The sequence below is a fragment of the Phalacrocorax aristotelis genome, chromosome 5 (assembly GCF_949628215.1).
Source record: "Phalacrocorax aristotelis chromosome 5, bGulAri2.1, whole genome shotgun sequence".
In the NCBI taxonomy this organism is placed as follows: Eukaryota; Metazoa; Chordata; class Aves; order Suliformes; family Phalacrocoracidae; genus Phalacrocorax; species Phalacrocorax aristotelis.
The window spans coordinates 38837517-38862585 of record NC_134280.1 but is presented as its reverse complement, the minus strand read 5'-3'; the positions used below and the strand labels follow the sequence as shown (position 1 = coordinate 38862585).

Sequence of the window (25069 nt, the reverse complement as noted above, 5' to 3'; positions counted from 1 at the left end):
CTGCCAGCTTAGGCAGATGTCTAAGGGTAAGGATGCAAAATGGGGAATGGCCTCTGGGATTGATAGCTAGTTTTCTCTGGAAATGCATTTATATTCCCAATAGTAATCCAGCAAATGTCCTCTGGTCTTCCATAGAAAAAGGAGTTACTTAGCAGCATGGAAAGTAGTTGGATTTTTAATGTAATGTTACTGTGCTATCTCTAGTAAGTGTTTCTTCCATATTTCTTCAAGTTTTACATATATGGCCCCTGGTACCGTGGTCTGTGAGGATGCCCATTTCTTTAAGGTCGCTGGCCTGAGAGCAAGCTGGAGCTAGGGAAGACTTGCTGCCACCTCCCTGCAGCAGATGTGGAGTTAGCAGAGACCAGCTTGGCAAAGTCTGAGAGGATTGAATCTTCTGAACATCACAGCTCCTGCGCCAGCTTCCTCACGGTGCCTGATTCAAACAGCCGGTGAGCGAGCGCCTGGCAGTGCTGATGGGTGATTCTGCTCTGCAGAGTAATCTGAGCAGGTGGTGACTAAAGAATTCTGACCAGAGAATCCCAGTAAAATGCAGAATTCCCATGTGTAGCAAATTAAGAAATGCTGGGATAACTTTGAGGAATTTGGGTTTTTTTGGGGGGAATGTCTGGTTGTACCCTTTGTGCATGGAATGGCATTCAGAGTGTTGTCCTTCACATCTCTTCAGATTCTTTTGGGAAGTTCATCCCCCTCTCCACCGCCCAACATCCATGTTAGGAAAAGAAAAGTATGAAACTGTGAACTGCTCTCCCATCTGTCAGTTCATAAGGTCACTGGGAATACAGCCACATTTTTTCTCTTAGCTACTGCCATGCCATATATATTTACAATACTGACAAAAGTTTGAGTATTTAGTGACCTAGTAGCCTCCTGGTGCCTGTTGAGAGATGCTCTGTATTGCCTTCTGCTTTGTTCTATTTCTTCTCTGAAGAGGACTACACCTTCGCCTTCTCTGGTATTAAATAATCCTTGCACAGAGTAGTGTGTAAAAGAAAACAAAAAACTCTATGGAACTGTAGAAAACCTGCCAGATCTACAAGATAGTTAGACTGCAGGGTCTAACTGCATGAAACAGGATGCAGCATGTTTGGTTTATCTGTCACCATCCAGTATCCTCAGGAACTTGAAACATTTTTGGGGGCCAAACCTGCTTGTCCCCTAGTTCAGAATGACTAAGTACCACAGAATATCTGTGAGTCATTTCTTTGGCAGTGGAATCTGTTTTATGTCTGTCTTCTTTCATTATCTAAATAGATTGGTAGGAGCTTAGGCCATTTCTTGATTGTGAGTCAGTGCACAAGCCCTTCAGAGTAATCCAAATGCACAGTAAATCCTGGGACTGTAGTCTCTGCTTCATTGAAAGGGATGTCATTGCAATGGTGCATTTCTTCAGTCTGATTTTTGAATGGATATTAAAACTTGTATGCAGGATAGCACAAAGGAGTAAACTGCAGGCATGGTCTGGTGGGAGGACACGTGCTTGCAGGCAGGGGATGGAAGTCTGAGAAGGCTTCTTTCAAAACGCTGGGTCTGCCGCTCATTTGCATTGTTACAGCTGGCAAGTCAAACAACCTCTGGGTCATTGTCCACTCCTATAAAATGCACATAATGTAGTTTTAACACTAAGAAAGAAGGCAAAGAGTATCTAAACATTGAAACCGATAAAGTCGGTAAGTAGCAGATTGGTGTCAGGAATTTAAGACACAAGCTCCTATTGAATAATTTCCAGTGGTGGTTGTACCTAAAACTGCTTCCCTCATGCCCCCCCCACCCCCTCCCAGCCAATTCTCCGAAGTCTAATTCCTGGGTGCTCCTGCAAATGCTTTTCCTAAGTGAGGACCTATAGTATCCATGTCTCTGGCTATTTTTTGCCTGAACTTGAAGGTACTTGAATTATGGGTAAGATAGCATAAGTTCTGTTAAGTTTGTTTAAAAGCAGAGAAGTGTTGTTACTAGTCAGGTACTCTCAGAGAGGTTTTTGCTTACCTGACACGTCCTGATGTTCTCTTTTCTAGTATTTTTTCTGTATGACTTGTTGCAAGGTTTTTTTTTAGTAGCAAGGAATTTGATTTGCAAGTGCATTCTGTTAGTGTCTCATTTAATACCCTAACTAATTACATTAGTTTCACTTCTTTTTGTCAAGTCATGCTTCAGCAAGAGATGTCATTGAGGCTAGGTAGTGTTTTAATCTATTAAAACTTTATACAGCTATTAATAAAGGTAAGAGGCAATAGAGGAGTGAGGTCCAAGTACTATAAACTTTGCAGGGTTGTAGAGCACAGTGGGGTTTTTTTTAACCTGAAAATTCTCATTGTATTTGTATCTCCACCTGCTGGAGGAGGAGGCAGTTGTGTGGACTGAGGGACATGGAGAAAACTTAGAATTCAAATTTGCAAAGGTGCCAACACTCCAAAAGTTGGGAACTGAGGTGCAAAAGCTTACATTTTAGATACCACAAGCAAACAATTGGTATAATGTTGCTAGCACTTTTAGTTGAGTATCATCACCTTTTTTTTTTCTTCATCCTCAAACAGGAGTTATGTGAGAGCCAAAGAATATCTGCTTTCGTTTAGTGGTTTTAAAAAAAAAAAAGGATGGAAGAAAAAAAAAAGCAAGTGCCTCTCCAGAAGGCTCTGAAACAGACAAGAACAAAGTATTTAAATTCTAGGGTGTGGGTTTCTTATTTTAAGATAGTTCTCCTGCCAGTGCTATGATTTTTGTGTCCTGCTCCTTTCCCAGTCCATTTAGGGCCCATGATACTTTTTGTAGATGTCACTTGATAAATACATACGAGACTTTCACCAAGTCTTGTTAATTTGCAGTATTTAGGGAAGAATACATATATACACACTTTTATAATTTGTATTATACCTAGCATGCAGAGCCTTTATCTTACTTGCTAAATGTCTGCTATCTGCAAGTGGTCTGTAGCTAGGAGGAAAGGACAATAAGGGATAGGGAGAAGGGTGTGTGTGCGGACATGGTGCTTAATCAGAATATTGCATATAGTGTGTAAGTTGTACCCTGTTTTCTGCCAGGTGATATGTTTGTCTGGGGATGAATATTTTAACACCTGCTTCCTAGAATACAATCCCATTTCCTCTACCATAGTGTCCTGTGTTGTGGCTTACTTGCGTTTTAAGGAGATACAGGTGAATTCTTTGTGACTTATCAATTACTGCTTTCTCTGGCTCCCGTGGTCTGTAAATTTAAAGAAGCAGTACTGTCTACAGCAGTGACTATCAAGCATATTATTGAGTAGCCAGCTAGACGTTTTGCTTTTCACACAGCGAAGTAGTCATTTCCCCTTAGTTGTATTGAAGAGTCTACTGGTTGTCATTCCCCTCCTTGGTATCCCTAGATATTGGCTCCACTGCCTGCTTCTGCACAGCTTCCTGGCATTGCTGCCTTCTAAAAAGCCATGAACACAGGGAATGTTTTTGTGTTGCCGAGCCTCCCGCAAACCGGTTTCAAGAAGAGGATGTATCCTGCTTCAGTGAAAACAGTGTAGTACCTCTGTAGGTATATTGGTCTTCTGATCTGGGGAGGAGAACCCCTTGGTTATGATTTACCAAGTTAGTAAGTGAAAATAATAGTTGATAAAATTACTATTTTAACACTGGAAGTTTAAAAAGAATGTCTTCTATTAGCTAAAAACCAGCAAAACCTGCACGGGAAAAAAAGAAGTATTCCTATGCATTCAGCTATTCTGAGTGTGTGACAAGACTGTTGTCTACTGGGGAAGAAGGAAGGGAGAACACCTTTAGCTTTGCGATACAGTGATACTTCCAGTAGAACTAAATCCATCCTTTGTGAGGCTTATGGCAAGCCAGTCAGCCTGTGAACTCTTCTTTTCCAGAATGAAAAACCTGAAGTGTGCTTTTCACAGTCCTGCACCTTTAGCTTATGATATTTCTGTAGTGTTTTACCAATCGCATCTACTCTTAATTTCTATATGGCATTTTTAAAGATGTCATTGTGGGTTAACATGTCTTTCCTTCTTTTGGTTTAACTGGTCAAAGATTAAGCACTAACCTTGATTTTTCAATTGATTTGCTAGTTGAACAACAGGTTGTTGTTTCAGGATATTGAGGACAGCTCACGTTTCCCACAGGGCAGGTGAAAGTCTATCTCCCATTGGCTTATAACAGGATTAAAGAAACTGAATTCCATGTATCTGTATGAGAGGTGGGTGGTCTCTGAGAGCAGTAGAAGCTACCACTCCTTTTATGACAGTGACCAAAAATCTGAATTTGAGACAAGCCGGATGCTGAGTAAGTTGTTGTTAGTGTTTTATGAAAGTCTCAGTTTTCTTCCTGGAAAAACTGATCTCTGTCACAGGGTCTGCCACTTTATCCTTAGTGATAGCTTCAGTGGGGCCAGGGGCAGACAGATTCTTTTACATCCCAGGGCCGCTTGCTTCGCTGTACCTGACCTGCGTATAGATTGCAGGCTAGTGTATGGGAAAGGTCCATCCATTTGACGTCTACAGAAACTTGAAGGGAGGGTCTGTCATGTAGTACGTACATCAACACCATCTGTTGTGTGCCTTCCCATGTAGAGGTGTCTTAGATGCTTTGTCTAACCTTCTCCTCCATTACCTGTTAAGAGAGGAGGTATTTGGGGCTTTCAGATCAATCTTACACTATCCATGTATTCTGTTTTCAAAAAGCACTCTGCAGTGAAGTCCTGCTTGGGGAATTCCTGATGTTTAGCTTGTGAAATAAGACATTTCATTGAACTGTATGTTCTGCCAGAGGGGCATAGCTCTGCTAAGAGCAGGTCACTGTGTGCAGAAGAGGGAGGCCACTGAGAAGTGGGCTGGCCTTTAAGGCAGATGCTAAAACACAGAAGCAAGCAGCTGACAGTTCTCTGGTGGTTTGAGCCGTACATAGCGCGTCTGGAGTATTTAAAGTTAGCAGTGTGTTTGGTGTTTGAAGAGGAGGCATCAGCCACTCACAGGGTGGTTCTCTTGTATCCCATAAAGTGTCTGCAATTTAGTTGGCTGCTCATTTACTGAAGAACAGCTTTTAATATTGAGGGGGATATCTCTTTTTGATATTGCTGAAAAGTTCCGAGTGTGTGTGTGTGTAGGGGAATAAATGCTTTTTCCTTGCCTTTTTCAGGCTTATAAGAGTAATCAGAAGCAGACGTGACAGGTATTCAGCAGAGTGTATTTGAGCTAACTTAATTAACTTACTGGATTCATACACATTGGCATAATTGAGCTGTGGGGCTCTGTACTGTTACACTTAGGCATGCTTCCAAAAATGGTAGGAATTTTAGTGATCAGTAGCTGAAACCATGAAGCAAGTATTCACTTCAGAATTTTTAATTGGAAGCACAAAACATTTTTCTTTTCAATTATGACATGCTTCATAGACTCAAACTTTATTCTCTGCAGAAGGATGGTTGGCCAGTACTGTTCAGCTTTCTGACCCTTCTAGCATAGAGGCATGAGCCAGTCGTGCTTTGTCTAATGCATCAATTTATCACAAGCAAGTGCAAGAATTGTTTTGAATGTCAAAATAAATTGCTCACTAGATTTTCTGTGACCCAATAAAACAGAAATAAGGAAAAAAAATCCAAGAAGATTAAAATTCATAATACTCTAGAAAATTAGATTCTGTTGGTGACACCATTTCTTATGAAGTTTAAAACAGAGCTGCTGTTTTAGTTGAAGATTTAAAGCTTTCACACTTCTTATTTCCTCTTAAATACAGCATATTTTCTTTTCCTTAACAGAATCAATTTAATTAATATTATTCTTCATATTTACTTTTGCTCAGGAAGCATGAGGTTTTGTATTTCAGTAATGAAGAAAAATGTTTCAGGAGATGTACGAGATAGAGTATAGCGGTGGGAAATTGATAAGAGTTTAGTCATCTCTCTCGCTTTCTCAAGGGTTTTCATTGTAGTCAGGCTTGCTGTAGAGGCCTCTCTTCTAAAAGCTGTATGCCTTGGTTTTCATTAAACCACTTGTCATTGCTGTGGCTGAATGGTTTTATTTGTGGGGTTGTGTTTAGATGAGTTTTGGTGGATTTTGTTGTTGTTGTGTTACAAACTCAATAATTAACTGCTGGAAAAGCCAGTTGGGTTGTAGACTCTGTCCTAGACTGAATTGGAAGGGGGGAGAGTTTTGTTTTCCAATAAACAGTTCTTCAGTTTTCTTTCAATAAAGTTGAAGCACTTTCTTTGAGCAACACACTTTAATTCCAGAATGAAGGGCTTCAGAAATTTTTTCATCAAGAGTTGATTAAATTGACATTCCTGACAAACATAATGAGTTCACTGATTCAGCATTTTCCAGTGGAAGACTAGTCCATCAGGGATTTAAACCATATCTAGTAGCTGGGAACACAGACGCTGCCAGTTTTTTAGCTTTTTTCCAGTAGCTTCACAAGCATTTAAATAAAATTATTCTTGCTTCTATATATGTCCCTATTTTCTTTTGAATTGCAAACTGACTTAAGGAAAGATTTAATTATTTAGGTGTTGATGCCAGAGCATTCAAGGAAATGAGGCACAAATTTAGGCATAAGGTGTTGTAACCCTCACCACAGACAAGATGAGGAAAGAATTTGGCATTTACCGATGTTGGCAATTGGATTTTAATACTGTTTCTAAATAGACAGAGGTTGTGGAGGTTATTTGACTATGTATGTGTATTTTTGAGCAGGCTAGCTTTAAGCTATATTCTAAATATGTTTGGGACCAAAGTGAATTAAAGAGAGTTGGGACTAAAGAACTGGATGTTCGTATGTGTTGGTCTTACCTATATATTTTCTAAGTAATTTTAGTGATCAGTGTTTGGGGATTTCTTTTTAAAGAATGAGAGATTTATCGTTTACTGTAATGTGGATTCATTTCTGTAAAAAAAACATAAATGCAAGCAGAGGGGGTGCAGTGGCAGCTTAAATAGTGGAGATTCAGGAAACTAGTTCATTTCTAAAAACTGAATATCAGGAGAAAATGCACTTTTGTGCATTTTTGAAAAGCAAGCTCTTATTGCATCAAAGGTAGATCAGCTACCTAAAAGCTCTTTAAGCTTTAGTTTAATGGTCCATATAATAGGAAACATTAAATTTGCTTTAGCATTTATCCCTCTGGTGTTTCCAAACACAGGTCCCAGTTCTGCTAACACTTCATGGACATTTGAAGTTTGACAGATGAAGAGTCCCATATGTGTGTCATGGGGAAATAACAAAACATTGATTTGAAGGAGTCCTGGGCTAGAAAAGAATTATTTCCAAATTAAGTTGAAAGTACTTCTACATACACCTGTGTATGGAGATCAAGGTGGATTTAGGACTGTTGATGTTTTCCTGTTGGAAAGAAAATGTGAAAGACAGCCCCCCGCACCATCACTACCACAGGGTCTCCTCTGCTCCTGCATCATAACATGCTTACGTGATTTTAATAGTCCCTACAATACAATACCAGCATAGGGAATTTGTTGATGGAGAAGAAGGGAAGAGATGGAAAAGAGAAGTTTTTGATGGGATATTTTCTGCCTTAGTGTGGGTTGTGAATACTGATGCTACCTGACAGTAGAACTGACTTCAGTAAGTGGAGCGGAATTTTATGTGGTGGACATAATCACTGTACCACTAGCAGATGAGTGACACTGCTAGAATACAGCCTGGAATCATACAATCATAGAATAGAATCATTAAGGTTGGAAAAGACTCCTAGGATCATCAAGTCCAACCGTCAACCCAACACCACCGTGCTTCCTAAACCATGCCCTGAAGTGCCACGTCTAAACATTTTATGAACACCTCCAGGAATGGTGACGCTACCGCCTCTCTGAGCAGCCTGTTCCAATGCTTGACTGCTCTTTCAGTAATGAAATTTTTCCTAATATCCAATCTGAACCTCCCCTGATGCAACTTGAAGCCATTTCCTCTTGCCTATTGCTTGTTACTAGGGAGAAGAGACAGACCCCCACCTCACTACAACCTCCCTTCAGGTAGTTGTAGAGAGCGATAAGGTCTCTCTTCAGCCTCCTCTTCTCCAGACTAAACAACCCCAGTTCCCTCAGCCTCTCCTCATAAGACTTGTCCAGATGCTTCACCAACTTCGTTGCCCTTCTTTGGACACGCTCCAGCACCTCAATGTCCTTTTATAGTGAGGGGCCCAAAACTGAACACAGCATTTGAGGTGTGGCCTCGCCAGTGCCGAGTACAGGGGCACGATCACTTCCCTACTCCTGCTGGCCACACTATTCCTGAAACAAGCCAGGATGCTGTAGGAGCCAGGATGCTGTTAGGAATATATTTCAGATGGGTGGAAACAGCAGACAGAGATTTCTTGGATTCAGAAGGCAGAAGTACTAAACATACAAGTAATGTTCGTTTGATCATCTTTCCTCTGATGCAACTGCTGGATGTTTTTCTTTCATTCCATAAGAATCCATAAGACAATCAAGAAGACCACTGTTATATTAATTCTTACAGGCTTTTTTTATGTCGAAATCCTTTTCCAGGAGATCATAAATTTGGCAATTTGCACAGCATTAGGCTGAGAACCTCAAATTACCCCAGTGCCCCTCTTCCCTCCCTTCCCCTTTAGAGGATTCTGCAGCATTTGGCAGAGTATCAAAAACCAATGGAAGCTCTTAAAAATGTCAGTACCTTTCGGGTTACTAGTGCTAGTATCCAATAAGGCAGAAAGTGGCATAAACAACACTTTTTCCCTGCAGTGTTTCTGCAGCTTTATTCTGAAGCACAGACTGCTGTTGACTGCTGCCCTGTAGTATCAAATTCAGTTCTTTCCTTCTGTCTTTCAGAGCTCAGTATATTGCCAGCACTCTGCTGCTTATTCCTGCCCATTTTCACCCTGCCTTTTGCCTTAGTGTCCTGCTTCCTCACACCTACCGCTTCTGTGCAATCCATCATTTTACCTTCCGTGCTTTAACAAGTCTTGCAAATAAGCAGCTAAATTAATATTTCTCTGCAGCTCTCCTCTCTCTAGCAATTCCTCTTACTTCCTATTAATCAATCGTCAGTGCATCCCTCTCTGTATTTATTGCTTTGTATCTTTTGTTTGTGTTGCTTATCTGATATTTAAATCATAACAAGGCAAGGACTCTGTCCTCTTGCATTGTATAAGTACATAGTGTGCTCAGAACATTTCATATTGTGTCTTGCAATAAAATGTACAAACTCAAACTGTCTTGTGATATCAATACTAAGAATCTTACCATGACTAAGGGGATTAATGAGAGAGACCCCTGTATTTAGTCTGGTGTCAGTTTTGTTTGTGCATCTATATCATGCATATTGTGCTGGAATGGAATGTGTTTGTTTGTCATAGGGTATATCAGAATAATTTTATATAGAATAGAGTAATATTATATTGTATAATATATAATAATATATATATAACTAACGTTATAGACTAATATCCGTTATATTTTCTCGGAAACTTGACAACTGTTTCCTGGCCCTAATTGAAGTGTATTTTTGTATTCTTTGTATTGTGCGCCATAGTCCATCACAAGTGGACGTGTCATATTTAGACTATCTGAAGTTTGTAGGAATATTTTCCCTTTCTCATATTGAAGAGTGTCACTCTTCTTTTTTTCCTTCTGGCCTAATTTGAAGGAAGTGAGTAAAGGAAGAGTTAACCTTTGTTTCTGTGTATCCTTGCAGATTTCACCATCTAGAGATGTCTCCTTTCCATATAGAACTCAGTTACCATGTGTGGTGCCAGCCTCCACTTTCAGCAGTAGTGAGTACAGTGCGGAATCTAAAATACTAGATTATGTGCAAGAGCTGGACTCTTCCTTCCACCCAGTCTTATCATTCCCTTCAGGTAAGTAACTCAAATGCAATGCCTTTAACAGAGGGTGGTTGCCTTTGTGAGATCTGTAGAGTTTATGGACTAACTTTTCTTTTGAGTGATTTTTAGAACTTAGTTCTCTTACAGAAAGCCTCACACTGGAAAAATATATGGGTTTAGACTAAATGAAAATCTTAATTTCATCCTGACATTTGAAAAATAGACATTCTAGATTTTTTATAACAGTAACGTGATTACAACCAAGAAAAAATGGTCAGGGGAGTATTTTTCGTTAAGTTGGTTTTTTGTGTGTTTTATGGTGTGTCTGATTCAGTCAGCGTTAGTCCTTTAGATGGTGCTTTTGCCAACACACTACCATACCTTGGTTGTGTTGTTTTCATGAGCCACTTTCAATTCAGGCCCTTTGGACTAGGCCCAAAAAGCTTTTATTAGTTTTTCTAGTTGTTTTTGTGACAGTCAGGTGATCTTTGAAGTGTATGGTTTCTGTCATCTGATTCTTTAATCTTTTTGAACAATAATGCATATGTTTTTTCTGACTCTTATTAGCCCTGAAACTAGTGCAGGTACAACTTGACAACACTTCATGTTTAAAAATAGCATATTAAGTGCTGTTACCAGCAGAAGGGATTGGATACCAGCAGATACTGTTGGATTTTGTTTGGGTGTTTGTTGTTTGGGTTTTTTTGTGTGTTTGGTTTGTTGTTGTTGGGGTGGGGGGGTTGGTTTGTTTGTTTGTTTGTTCTTGTTTTTTATTTTTAGGAAAAACCTGTTGCCAGGTAATTGCTGACCAGTATAGGAATTCTGGTGTTAGGGGGGGCTTCTTTGCCACAAAAAAAATCCTGAATGTGAGGCTGGGACTTCCCTGGAACTGCTAGAGTCTTTAATCAAATCCACTGTCTTCCCAGAATGACAGTGTATATACTCCAGCCTGGTATTAGGAAATCAAGGATTAAAGTGTTGGATTTGGGTCTTCTCTGCTGGCCAGTGACAAGTTCTCCAAGTGTGGACATAGAATCCTGAGAAGGTCTCAACTCTTGCAGGTTTACATGGGTTTACGTCCCACGTATGGGATTAAGAGGAGTTTATTCTGAGGACCAGATAGGGGGAAGAAAACATTCACTCCAGCAATGCAACGGCAATTATCCCAGTCATCAGGACTCTGTTGTGGAGAAGAGAGAAAAACACTTCCTAAATCTTTCTTTATACACGCTCTCCATCACTTACTCTGTGACTCTGACAGCCCAGCTGGACAGGAGCCAGGGGGGTAGACGGTAGTTCCCAAATCCCTGCAGAGAGCTGTCCCCACACACTTCCTGGGTAACTGTCAGCTTGTCTCACTAATCAGATTGTTTCCTTGTTTCTGCTTATATGCGAAGTTCACTGTACTACAGTGTATATGTTTTGGGGCAGTTTTTTTAAGTGTTTCTTTAGAAGTTTGTTCAAGGATGGTCATATAAGGCCATGTCCCTTGCATTTATTCCTACCTTACTTTTAAGGGAGACTAGGAAGTTTAACAAGAATATTGAAATATTCTTTCCTTGAATAAAAGACTAATCATCATGAAAAGAAAAAAACTGAAAGGCTCTGGATTGCACTGTGGCTACTGTTGGTCACTTTGCCAGGACAGAGGAGGAAAAATGTTATTTAGCTTCCTTCTGATACCAAGAATGTCTTTCTTTTGAGGAATATTTCATCTCCTTTCAAGCAGCCTTAGCCTTGCTAGGAATACTTGAGACAGGAAAAAAGTGCTAGACCTACTATCTCCTGCTCAGAGGCAGTCCTTGCTTTTGAGGGAGTCTAGATTCATGGTCTAGTCTGTGCTTTGTGTACTTCGTTGTCTCTACCTCCTCATGAAGACCACTAGTCTATTTGTCATTTTCTTCCATATGAAAGAATTACCATGAATAAATGCATGCTAGAAATCTTCCAACTTGGTCAGGTAGCCTGATTTCAGTTTCATGTTTTCTTTGCAGCTTCCTTAGTTATCCCTTTCCAGAGGAATAACGTTTCTTAAAATACTACTTGTGGTGTGCCCACATCTTTTAACACTTTCTTCTGAATAGAAAAAGTTTTCCAGCAGTGTAGAAGAAAAGGTTCTCGCTTTAATTTCCTTGGGGTTTTTTGTTGTTTTGGTTTTTTTTTAAATATTATAGGCATTTGTTTCATTTTGGAACTCTGGGAATTTGATTTTTCAGTGTGTGTGAGGAGGGATTCAAATTCAAGATTTAGATCTTGTTCTCTCTTGTACGTATTTTTACTTTCAAAGGAGAATCATAATTTGCAAGCCACATAGTAATATAGCGCAGTGGGACTGGCTCGCTCGCGTACAGTCTTCTGAAGTACAATTGTCCTTACAGTTCTAAGTCTTGCCTTCACAGTTTCCATATTACCCAGGGTCTTGATCAGAAGTATGTCAGTGGTTGTAGCATACCTTCAGCACAAAAGCGCCTCTTTAAACTTGCACCCCGATAACTGGAAAATTGTAGCTTGCATCTGAGAAGTTCGGGCTTCTGGTATTTCTGCACCTAGCCTGCGGATAAACCATAACAAATGCTCCTGCCCTTTTAATTAAGATATGGGAGTACATAATAAAAAAATCCGAGACATGCAGGTGATTCCCCAAGAAGAAAAAAACAAACAAACAAGCAAAAAAAACCAGGAGAAACGTTTTGTTTGTTTCTTTACTTAAATGTTGTGACTAATAAACCTTTCAGACCTACTTTGTTTTACTCAGATACCAGAAACACAGCAAAAACCTTGGGGTTTAAAACCTTTTACAGGTCACCTTTAGTCTTTTGACAAAATATCTAGTTAGATCTGTATCAAATTGGAATAAATTATTCTTTTTAGCTAGCAAAATATGTGGAGAGTTTTTGCCAGGTAAGTCCCGAAGGCACATGAGGCTAAGGTTTGTATGTAAATAAAAATAGTTTAATGCCTCCGCTTTGGCTGTGCCCTCAGACCTCCTCTCGTTCTGAACATAACAGTTCAAGCCTGCTCCTTATGTTGACATATTTGTTTCTACTTAATTTCTCTTCTTTCTTGTAATGTTGTTTCCGGAAAGGCTTTTGAGACAGAGGCCTATTTCTCTTAAGCCTTCCTGCCTCACATCAGTGGGTAAATTCCTTACTACTTGAGATCTTTTGCAGGCTAATTCTTGGTTAGAACTCCCTTGGGAAATGAGTTACATTGCCCTGCTGTAGCCTTTGCCAGAGAGAGAAAGAATGAATGTACCTTGAAATCACCTTTAGGGTCCCAGCAGTAACAATTTCCAAAAGCATTCATTACCTGAATTTTAATTCAACCTTAAAAAGGCTGAACTGAAGGCTTTTCAGATTACAGGAGAAGTGCACTGTGTGCTCTCCACCACACAGGGTTTTGTGCAGGAGTTAGTCAAGAGGGGAAGACCCCAGTCTTACTCTCACTTGATACCCTCCAGAGCTTGTTTTCATGAAGAACAATTCTGGAGCAATTCCAAGTACAGACATAGTTTATTCCAGAGTGAGACAACCTTGTTCTTTCTTACTTTGACTTTGAACACCAAAAAAGTGCTGTTAATCTTCTAAGTGTGTGTGCCTGCACTGGGATTTGTTCAGGACCATTCCTTAGTTACGAGTCCTACCTTGATCTGAGTTGTCTTGTCAGCGTTTGGGAGCTCTTAGTGCTAGAGAGCTTGGAAGCACTTAAGCATACTGCCTTGGTCAGCACGTATGGCAGTGTAGCTTCACAGGTAAAAATGGGTTTGTTTTTACCATGGCATAACTCTCACTTCTTGTTAATAGAAAGACAGATACCTTGAGATCTTACCTCCAGGCAATTACTCGATATTATCTTGTATATTACTTAGATAACTGATTAAAAGACTACAGGTCTTTGCCCATAGTGGATGATAGCACTCATACAATAACTGTCTTGCTGAGAATTACCTTGCCTCAAATTTTCATATTTAGACATGCAAGAATCACTTCTTTGAAATGTCTGAATGGACTTTTTTGGGATATTGTCATTGAGTTTTCCTTTGGCTCTCACCAGTTTCAGGACATCTTTTCCTATATTGTCTTTGGCTTGACTGTTTGAAGACACTGCTGCTATATAGACAAGCGATTGGTCCTCGCAGGAGGTACTCAGCACTGCTGTTCTTCATGGGTTGAAGGACTTAAGGCAGCAGTATTGCTTATAGATTATATTACATAGTGTTGTGCAATTGATTCCTAGACCTTTAGTGATGATGCATAATGCATTGGCTCATAGGTTGCCATCTTTCTGATACAGACTGCATTCCCTTTGGATTTATTTTTTTTATTAGATATTCCTCTTCACATATACTTTGAAACATTATTAAGGAAGGATGACGTCAAAGGAGAACCAGTTGATACCTCGTCTTTGGGAGTGGAGTTTAAAGTATCTCCAGACAATGGTATGTAAAGCAAAATATTTTAATATTTACAAGACCATTCTTTGTTCATTTGCCAGCACTTTCTACCCTGAAGAGGTTCAATTCATAAACTTACCGCAAAGCAGGTTACCAAAGAAGGTAACTGGCTAAGGCTTTAGGTGCAAGAGGAATCTTTTCCCAGACCACAGTGTCAGGTTCTCCTTGGTGGCACTGAAATGATCCCATCAGAGCCATAGAAGGGCAGTAGCACAAGTGGGGGGCGATTGGACCATGGTTTCTCTGCAGACATAGGTGCCTGACCACCGTACTGTTTACTATTTGGATTCCTATGAGAAGTCTGTTTTTCCATTCTAAATACTTCAGCAGTTGAGATTACCTGTAAATTACACCAGTGGAAGATACATTTTCAACCTGATACATGCTTTTTCTGTTGTAGACTGTAATCAACATAACGTTTCTGTCAAACAGTGGAGCACTGGTTGTTTATCTAATTCGAAATCTCAGTCAGTGTCAGGAACATCTGACCAGCTGTCGGAAGGAAGAAAGAAAAGACATCTAAGTGAGACAGCAGTAGGTAAGAGAAAAATGGTATTGTTTAAGATGGAACTACTTCTTTAGAAATATGTTGTGTATAAATTAGTTTGTTATCACTGGGCTTCAAGAATTAATCTTGTGTCCAAAATGGATACTGTATGCAGCTGTACAGGAATGAAGAAATGGACTTATGACACCATGAAAATAATGTGCTATTTTAAAGCATAATAATCTTTCCCTTTCTTCTTGAATATATATTACAAAATGAGACAAGCTTCTGTATTTTATTTTTGGAATACTCTTAAAGGAAACTGCTCAGCAGTCCAGCTGTGTTTTTCTAATACTGGGTGTCATTATTCTTAATATGAAGGGTTTTTTTTAATAGTAGTCAGTGAAACAGACTGAATTGCAAAGTTATCTGTCAAATCATGTGCCCAACCAAACATCTACTATTCCTGGCATCTTTGGTCAGCTATGTTTCATTTGTTTTATACTGTCATCTGTGGTTCTGGTTTCCTTCCAGACTTTTAAGAGGACTTGTGGGTAGCCAGTGCTTATAATTAGTGTTTTCACCCTTGTTATCTTTATATTTTAAGCCATTGAATCTCTGCTTCAGCACTTGGTAAGTTAACAGAAAATGCTCTGAAAGTTCTGTAGAATAATGTGATAATTAAGCATACTATTGTAGAGATAAATAACATCTTACCTCTCTAGGCTATTAGAATTTAAAAACTAACATTCTGTTACAGATTCATTTATGTGAACTTTTGGAAAACTTTTGGCAAAATTCCTCACAAGGCAGGTGAAGAAAATAAATTACTGAGTAAGAGAACAAACTATATTAGTTTAAAATTTCCCCTAAGAAAGAATTAAAAGATATAAATGATCACTTAATATTGTGGAAAAATACACTTCTGTTGCATATCCAGGTAAAACTGCTAGTGTAGTCTTGCAGTAGAGCTGAAGATATGGGAATTACTGCAGAGATAATTTAAGAAAAATTATGGTCTAAAAAAAAACAAACCCCAAACCAAAAAACCCTTTTGATTAGAAAATTACAGGAGAGAGTAAAAGGTGGTTTTGGACAGACTGAAAACTGTCTCTAATTTAGATGAAGTTCTTTTTCTCTGCATCATTCCCCTTGTGCATTACAGTCTTCCCCTCTGCTGTACAGTCTTCTGTTACGCTCTGTGCCTGTCTCTGCAGGGGGGTGTTGTGCCCTGTCCCCTCTTGCCATCAGCGATCCTTTTTTCTATGCCACCCACTCCCCTAGCCAGTCTCTGGTTCCCAAAACGTGGATGTTGGCACAGTGTTCCTTGCAACCACATTGTTTCCTTAAGTGTACACTCATGCACACTGAGATCAACAATTGGAGTTACTTGGGAGCACTAATAAGAGCGAAAACCTCTTGCTATAAACCTGTTGAAGTTGCATTTAGTCTGCTGCCAATAGTATTTAGTTCTTTGAGTTAATGGAATAAAAAAAGGTAACCTTGTATCATAAGGATCCTAGTTTCCCAATGCCAGAAGACTGCTATGTGGTGTATTCGTGAGCAGCAGCAGAAGTTCTAGCTTATTAGTGCTACGGGCGTAGTACTACATATTTATTCCTAATTTGGGCTCTGTCTAGGAGAAATTATCCATGGGGAAGGTCAGCCTGATGAACAAGGCCAAAAATAAAGCTGTGTGCCAGGGAGCTGCAGAGCTGCCTGGGATATGAGAGTTCATGTCCTTGACCCAGCGTGTGCAATACAGTCTTTAGGATCAGTCTTACCTCTTTTCCCATGTTGGAACACACTGATTCTTTTATTCGCTGGGATGTTAAATCTGAGTTATCTTGTTTTACTGGAAATTAAGGTAGAAGGAAAGCAGAACATAGGTGGTTAAATTCTGAATCCCCGTAAATGCTGCTTACACTGGGACTGACTAAGAATAAACAAAAATTACAATTTGTCTGAAGCAGTGGACCACATGGAGACCCTTGCTGCCAGTTTTGTTTTATCATTCAGCAAGAACTGTCAGTGAGAGCTTAGTGGACTGGTACGTTAGTGAGATGCAGCCCAGCTAGGGAAGCACTGTTAGGGAACACTGAGGAGTGTTCCTGTAAGTCTGATTGCATTTGCTATGGCAGCTTCTGAAAAAGGAAGCAGGATTTGCCCGTATGAAGCTGGTTCCATGAGAAGAAATCATTCGTAGAAGGAGAGGGATGAGCTTTGTGGAACAACAATGACAGGATGAGTAACAAGCGTTTATTTAGATGGCTTTTTTTAGTATTCGTTAAATCATAAATGGTTAGCTTTGGGCCTCTAGAAATGACTTTACTATTACTGTATGGAAAAATATCTTTAGTCTAATAGACAACAGACGGTATGCCTTTTTTTATTCTTATCTTTTGTGACAGGCGAACGTAATGCTAGGTTTGAGACATTCTCCTTTCAACATGCAGAACCAGAACCCCATAGCAGTTTTGCTGCTGTGACCAATGTCAATGCGATGTCTAGGCCCACACACAGCACTTCATCACAGGTAAACCAAAAATGTAGCACTGTTTAACTGAAATATCAACAAAGAGTATTGCAAATTAACAATCGAAAAACCACATAACTTTTACATCTAATTTAGTGTTAAATTACAGTACAGAGCATTTTTTACAGTTGTGGATTACATTAAGTTATTTATTCCAGATTGAGTACGTGGTGTTCCTAAAACAGATACTTGCTTGTAAAAGAATTTTGCACATCATATAACTGGAGTGTAAGTTTAGTTTCCTCCAAATTCCATGAAATACACTATGATTTATGTTCCCAGTTTCACACAAGGGCTCTTATGACCCTTTTTTCTTGGCACAGCTACATAAAATACCCTCAGAGTGCAAATATAGTCACAGAATTCGTTAACTTTCAGCTTCAGTGTTTAAAACCTTTTGTGCAATACTACAGGCAATGTCTCTGGTATATAAATTTGCTGAGGAGCAGCACAGCTCTGGAAGTCCCTGCAGAAACACACTTTGACTGGAATTCATTGAGAATTTCACAATATTCAGATTTCAGTCCCACAGTTCTGCTAAGCCTAGTGGTGCACTGGTGCTCTGTAAGTCTTCGTGTTTCAGTCTGGTGATGACTCCTGGAGAGCTGAGTTCAGCTAAAAATTGAGATCTTGAAATACAGAATGTGTCATGATTTAAAACTAAACTTTCTCTGGTAATCTAGGAACTTCAGGTTTTGGCCCATGTAGGTCCCTGCACTAGTGGGCAGAGAACACCACCAGGAATCCTACTCTGATCACAACAAAGAAATTCAGTTTCTGTCTTTTGCACGTCTTTCAGAAAACCACTTTCAGTGTAGGCTGTTCTTGACTGCTAAATGTAGCTTCATTCTTTTCAATTCTTAATTGTATCACGCTGAAGAACCACTTGGGTTACAGGTTTGTAGACAGATTATAGAAGGTTGTCTTTGTAGACTGAACATTATGAAGAAGGCAGCATTACCTTCAAAGCTCTCATAAGTATTCAGTATTAACTGTAATTGAAATCAAGGGAGGGAAACTCCCACTGATTTCAGCGAGAGTTATGCCAGCAAGAAGTAAATTTTAGAGACGAGATAGTTTTAAGACTTGTTGAGATTCCATTGAGGGGCAGGGCAGAAGTTGGAAGTCATTAAGCCACTAGAAAATGTGTTCAAGTTACAGACTTTCTCCTTGTGCAGTTCTAATATTTCTCAGCTAACATGTAGTTCCTATGATTTAGCTGATTAATTTCTTCTTGTATTGGTTATATTACACAGCATAACTCCAGAAGGAGGTTGAGAAGTGAGAGCTCCTATGATATAGACAACATTGTTATTCCGATGTCACTGGTGGCACCATCGAAGTTGGAGAAACTACAATACAAAGAGATCCTTACGCCAAGGTTTGTTCATGATCTCCTTAGTTGTGAAGGTATCAAAATGAACATGAGAACTAAGAATATTGTTAACATGTAGTTAGAGAATTTTATAATATTAAGATGATCTTTTCATGCGCTCAGGTTTTTTTTTCTGTGCACTTCAATTTGTATGACTTGAGTGGTGGGGAAACTGGACAGCTGATAGCACAAGGGAAATAGTCTGATACCCATGGGGAGGTGGCAGATGCACAGACTGGCTAAAAATAGAAGTGGGTTTATATCGTCTTAATTGTAGTGATATTCATGGCCTTGACTGTGCTGTTAGGCTCTGAACTGTGCTCTGAACAGTTATTTGGAGGTTGCTGTCTTTTTTCTGTGTTACAGTTCATAAGAAAATAGTTAACTATTTTCAGTGAATGACACAGAAATGGTTTTAGCGTAGATTTTAAAAATTTATCTATTCTGATACATTAGAATAAGCTTACTTTTTTCCATACAATTTAAACCTAGAATCCGTGATTCTAAAGACTTTTTTTTTTTTTAGAAAAAGATCATCTTTAGATCACTAAGACAGGGTAATTGATCTCCTGTGCTGTGGCTTACTAGCAAATTGCCTGAAATAGTTAAATGCAATTGTCCCATATTTTAAATCTCAAATTTGTATTTTATATTGTCTTTAAAGCTAAAAATATTACTAAGATTGTTGGATAGCTTAAAGACTGTGTTGGGAAAAGGAAAGGTTAGATATTGGGTTGAGAAAGGCAAATTAAGTTTTGGTCATCTGTTATCAGTATCTTAAATTTGAAATTATTTTATTTGAAAGAAGTTTTGAAGCACAAGCAGTGTTGAAGGAGTAACTAACAGTATAATCAAACAGCATTTAGCTAAGTTAATTTGACTTTCCTTGTCTCTTTTCTAGTTGGAGAGTTGTTGAATTTCAGCCTTTAGAAAGATGTTATACAGATGAAGAAGAGGTAGGCTGTATTTTAATTAAACTGCCAGTTTTTATTAAACTAGATATAACACATAATTGGGATAATCGGTATATATTTTCCAAAGTCACTGACTTCGTGCAAATCCTGCTAAGTTTCAAGTTTCAAAAATAAAGTATTAAGTATCAGATTGTGAAAATGTGTCTTATCCCAACCTACTCAATGCTGTGGTGGATGACAGAAATATATCTCCATTAATAACCATTGTTCACTTGTTTGGCTTTTCCGTCCCTCACTGTCAGCATAGTCAGCGCTCCCAAAAGGTCCCCTTTGGTCAGGCCTCCGCCTCCCCTGCTTTTGGGCGCTGTGGTGCTGGGTCTCCCAGTGTGACTGTCTCTTCAGGGCTACCTGTGCTGTAATAATATCTGTCCTCTCTCATCATCATCTTTCATGGCCAGTTCCCATGGCTTGTTGCTCTTCAGGAGGTAGTTTGGCATTTTGCCCATGGGCCCATCAGGTTTCCTCAGTTTTCTTCTCAGTGTTCGTTTTCCCGTGACCCTCCTGTTGGGAGCAAACTTTCCTTCTTTCAGCTTTGTCAGGAACGACATAACCATCAGCATTTACTGCTTGCCTGTTGAGCTAAGTTTGCACATCATGTGCTACTGTTGCTTCCTCCAGACGTAAGAATCTACCTTTTTCTTCCAGGGAATATAATGGACTTTGCAGCTGGGGATTCCTTTCTCCCCTATTCAGGGGTCCAAGGCATTTCCTCATAGCTCCAGTGTGAATGTACCAGCAGGTCTAGTTGCTAGGCTGCTTTTCTGTTCTTCCAGTCTTTTTGTGGCTCCCTTTCCAGAAACCTGCCAGCTTTGCTGTCTGTTGGACATCTCTAGTCTCCCTTCAGTCCCTGCTATAGGCCACTGTCAACCATTGTAATGTAGGACTTGTATTCACACCTTCATCCACAATATCTGTTCTTGAGCTCCTTTTTCAGAGAATCTACAACCGGGGTTTAAGTGCCTTAGTAGTAGAAAACAATTGCATTTGGGTAGCAGTACAGAAAGTTATGCTAAACACATTAAACAAATTAAGTCATGATGCCACTCCCTTAGGATAGAAAAAACACTCTCCACAAAGGTGCTAGCTTGTGCAGGGTTTCACCAGGTCTGTAGCTGCCTGCTCCATGGAAACGAACCTTTCCTTTCGGAGAGCATCATAGTCTCAGCTCCCTACCTGGTGTAGCTGCACTCACTTGGCACCATACTCTTGGGTCGGAAGGAAGAGAAGAAAATACTTGCTCAGTCCCTGCCTTTTCTCATGGACTTGAGAAATTCCTGTGAAATTTGGTGGTCAGATTTATGTCACCTCCACCACCATCTTTTGGTTTGGTACTGGCTCTGCTAGCAGGAAATATGCCTGATCTTCTTTTGTAGTGAGAAGGTCAAATTACATACACAGGAGAACTCTCCTGCAAGGATATTTAATTAAACCGTTTGGAGAATAACTAATAAGGCAGCAAGGGCACACTGTCCCTTGAGAACCTACTGTTCATTGCTCTCTCTTTGTCCTGGTATCTGGGGGTGGGGAAGCATTTCAACAGTGATTTGCCTTCAGGGCTTCAAGAGACTTGCTTGGAGGAGACTGGATTTCTTGTTTAGATTTCAGATCCCATACAGATGACCTGTCTCACGTACTTTTAGCATATTTTGCTGAATGGACTTCAAGGTGTGTCTCTGTGAAGTTCATGGGCTAATTGCTCGTTTACTAGCCCTCCCAGTACGTTTGAATTTGGCATGACTAGCTGATCCTGTATGATTCATCCTTTGGCCAGGAACTAACTTGAGTTAACAATGAAGCAGCTTTGCCTCCTGCTGTGACCCACTGCTTCTGTATTGTCTGTCAACTGCCCGGAAGAATGAGAGAGGAGAGATGTCAGACAAGAGAAAAATGCTAAAGATCTTGTTTATCTAAATCATCCTTTGCCAATCGTCCCCTCCCCCCTCGTTGTTTTGGGATCGTGTTAATTGGCTTGGATGTTTTTCAGAGTACTGAGAAAAGGTGGTTGTCTGATCACTTCCTTGCTTTAGGTTTTAGGCCGAGTTAGATTTGTTACTTGTAGTAGTAGGCTAGAGTAGGCTTGAAAAAAGACACGAGAAAACAGCAGCATTACCTTTTCACATTTTCTGCACTCACACTCCAAACACTCTTGAAGTTGTTCCTTGCACTGAAATCAAGGCAAGCTTCAGCAGATCATTTGTTAAGCACAAGAGAGCAAAATGTACTTTCTGCTTTATATAAAGTAAGCTTTTTCTTTGCTTTCCACTGCACAGCAGCCTGTGGTGGTACTGTATAATAGTTTATTTTCTGCCCATCTTCTGCATGGCTAAGTTTAAAACTTCTGGAGTTGTCCTGTCAAACAGCAGTTAGGGATTTCTTCTACTTGATGTCTTCCCCCTACCACCTTCTCTCTCTTCTTCATTTAAAGGTTTTCAATGCAACAACCTGTATCCATGCAATAGACTTGCACCCAAAGCTTCTACAAGTTACAAAAAAAAAATGGGGTCCTGAATGTGTTATGTTCTACAGGAGCCACACTTCCACCGATGGGAGCTCAGCACTATCTGAAAATCAGGCCTATTCATCGTGCCTTTATTTGAGTACAAAAAGCTTACCTTTTTTGGGTACCTAATTTTTATTTCTGGAAATTCTGCCTTACAAGGACAAACATAACCGTTGGGCAATGCAAAAGTGAATCTACTATCTATGTCTGCTCTATTACTTGCTCTAAAAATACTTCATTTTTGGAAATAGAGCGTTTGTGTTTCCTGGTTTGCATGTATGAATTTGCAGTCTGTTACTACTTGAAGGAATGGGAAGGTGTGGCACAGGTTTTCCTGTTTTGTTTTATTTTGTCCAGGTTAAAGTTTCTGGCAAGGCATGGTTGTAAAGTAATGTTCAAGTTTATTCTGTAGTTGTTTTAGTAATGGCAAATACTTTTGAATAATTCTGTGTGTAATTAGTTTTGCATAAGTGTTTTCATGCCTTATGACTCAGTGTTTCCTGTGAAGCCAAAGACTGAAACACAGACTTGCTGTTTTGAGAACCTTTCAGAAATATTCCTGGTGCTATTGAACATTAATGCACAGCTTAACTAGATGCGATGGGGGGATCCAAATCTTAGTCTGTGTTAAGTCTTTTTCTTTGAGTGAACCTTTTTCAAACTAACCCTGGGGCAGGGGGAATATAAAATTTCTCCAGTTACAGTAACTTTAAATTAACCTAAAGTTGGTGGAGGAGAGATATAATGTGTTACAAAGCTGGAGAGGGGCAGAGGCGGTATTGAACCAAGTAGAGACCATTTACTCTGGTGTAATGTGATTTTACCCATAGAACAAAGAATAATTTTTAAATAAGAAAATGTTTTTACCTGTTAGTCTTCAATGGAGTAGGGTATAACTGATTTTAAATAAGCAAGTAGTTAAATCTGCTATCATCAGCTATGGAAAAGGAGCAGTAAGGCTTATTTCTGTATTTTTCAAAACGCTGTGCTTGGAGAGGAGTATGGACTTTGATTTTTGAAAGGAAGCTTGTTAAAAATGAAGTTTCTTCCCAGCATGAAAAGTTTTGGCAATTTGCTAAGAAAAGTATTTTCAAAGTCTAAGTTTTTCTTTCAAAATTATCTTTTGTTTCCACTTCAAAGGAAATCTGAGCACACAGAAAAATCCTGAATTTTCCCTGAGGGAATAGCACTTTCGTAGTTCATAAAATTCTCACTTTCACGCTATACTTCATTGACCTTTGAAAGACAGAATCTGAACTGAGATGCAGCCTCATACTGGTGCCATCCAAGTGACAGAGCTGGTGAATTCCAGAGAGAGGAGGAAACACATTAAGTTGGCTTGCATGAAAGGAAACCAGCAGCTAACAAAGTGGTTTGTGTTTAACATAAATAAATAAAAGCAGTGAGGAGTCTTCAAAAAGCAGTCATGAGATGGGCAAACAAAGCAGGCCTGTTTGTCCAAAGGTTCCTGTTAAGTGCGGGGCTGAAGAGGAACTGGGCAGCAAGAATTTTAGCAAGCAGGTTGTGTGGCTGTTTCAGATCGCAACTGAAGACTTTGGGATACTTTTCATTGGCCTAGTTAAACTTCGTCGTGGGGCAGTAGCTCATGACTAGCCACCTAGGTTGGAAATGTGCTCTCTGGTAAGCTGAGTGCTACACCAGGTGTGCTTACAGCAGCGTAAATGCAGTGTAATACTTTGCATTTGTACCGATAATGGTCATGAACTACCAAAGTGCTGCAAGACTTGATAGAATGGCTTCTGTAGAAAACCTCAGGGCTGTTAGTTGTCTGGAGTGGAGTACTTCCAGCTGACAATGTAACCTATCTGGCACTGCAGCGAGGACTCTGCATTTAGTTCTGAATTTTATCAGACTCAGTTGGAAGATAAATGCTGTTACTTGTATAACACCACTGAGGATTTTGCTTTATAGGAAAAATTCAATTTATTTTCCATGACCATGATTTTTGGTATAGTTTTTTCCAGGCCTGATCTGGCAGTGCAGCTTCACAGCTTCTGTGACCAGGAATTGTTCTTTCCTACAATTTCTCTGCTACTGAGTTGGGAGCAGCTGGCATAAAACCCATGGCTGCAGCACTTGTATGCTCTCAGCAACTGTAGCTTTTTAGGTGAACTTTGAAGAGGTTGAATGGTTTCAAGCACTTTGAAATAACTCTGAGCTGTGCTGGAGGGGTCCAGCCAAGAGCTCGCCCTGCCATCTGGGGAGTGAGGGGAAAAGGCAGCAAAGTGCACCTCGGCCAGCCATGTCTAAGGAGCAAACTTCTTGGTGTGCTGCCAACGGAAAAATGAAGATGGCTCTTTCAAAGTGAAGGTCGGATGCATTAGCTACGTCTGAGGAGTTTTACCTAAAAAGATGGCTCTTGTTTGACTATGCGCAGTTAAAGTACTCACATTAGGGCCATTTTAAGCTGTACTGGGGTCATGCAAATCATTTGCTAAGAAATAGTCTGTTCAAAGCAGAAACCATTTTCTGCTTCGTTTTGTACAAGGAATGCAGCACCTCAGGTTTGCTGAGCTCCTGTTAACGTGGAGCTATCAAAGTCCTTGGTGATCTCAGACCTATTTCTCCATGCTTAAAAGCACCTAGCAAATCCTGCTGCCTCTCAGCCTCTTCCTAAAGCAGTCTCTGGAAACTCCTGGAATTTTTGCTTGTCTTTATTATGTGCTTCTAGTACTGCCTTGATTTGCAAATGAATACTTGTCCTCTTAATTTTCTGCCTCTCACTATAGAGAAAAATGTGTTAGTTGCATGGCAGTATAATTTCTATGCTCATTCAGATCAACCACAGACATGTAAAGGAATAAAGTGAAAGTGACAGCATCCCATATCCAGAGCTCTGGTGAAGTGTAAGCTGAATGCATGTGTTTTGATGTGCCTTTACGCTGCAAGCATGCATTGTGTTGCCTCCTCTTGTTT

The 25069-nt window shown here is 39.8% G+C and overlaps 1 protein-coding gene across 1 annotated transcript in view; it reads left to right on the top strand.

Moving 5' to 3' along the window:
* KANSL1L (KAT8 regulatory NSL complex subunit 1 like) overlaps positions 1–25069 on the top strand; it is a 67742-nt gene that overhangs the window by 38294 nt on the left and 4379 nt on the right. Inside the window, 6 exon segments of the mRNA XM_075094030.1 lie at positions 9678–9840; positions 14135–14245; positions 14661–14798; positions 17159–17283; positions 18540–18664; positions 19560–19614. Coding sequence (XP_074950131.1) covers positions 9678–9840; positions 14135–14245; positions 14661–14798; positions 17159–17283; positions 18540–18664; positions 19560–19614 — 717 coding nt within the window.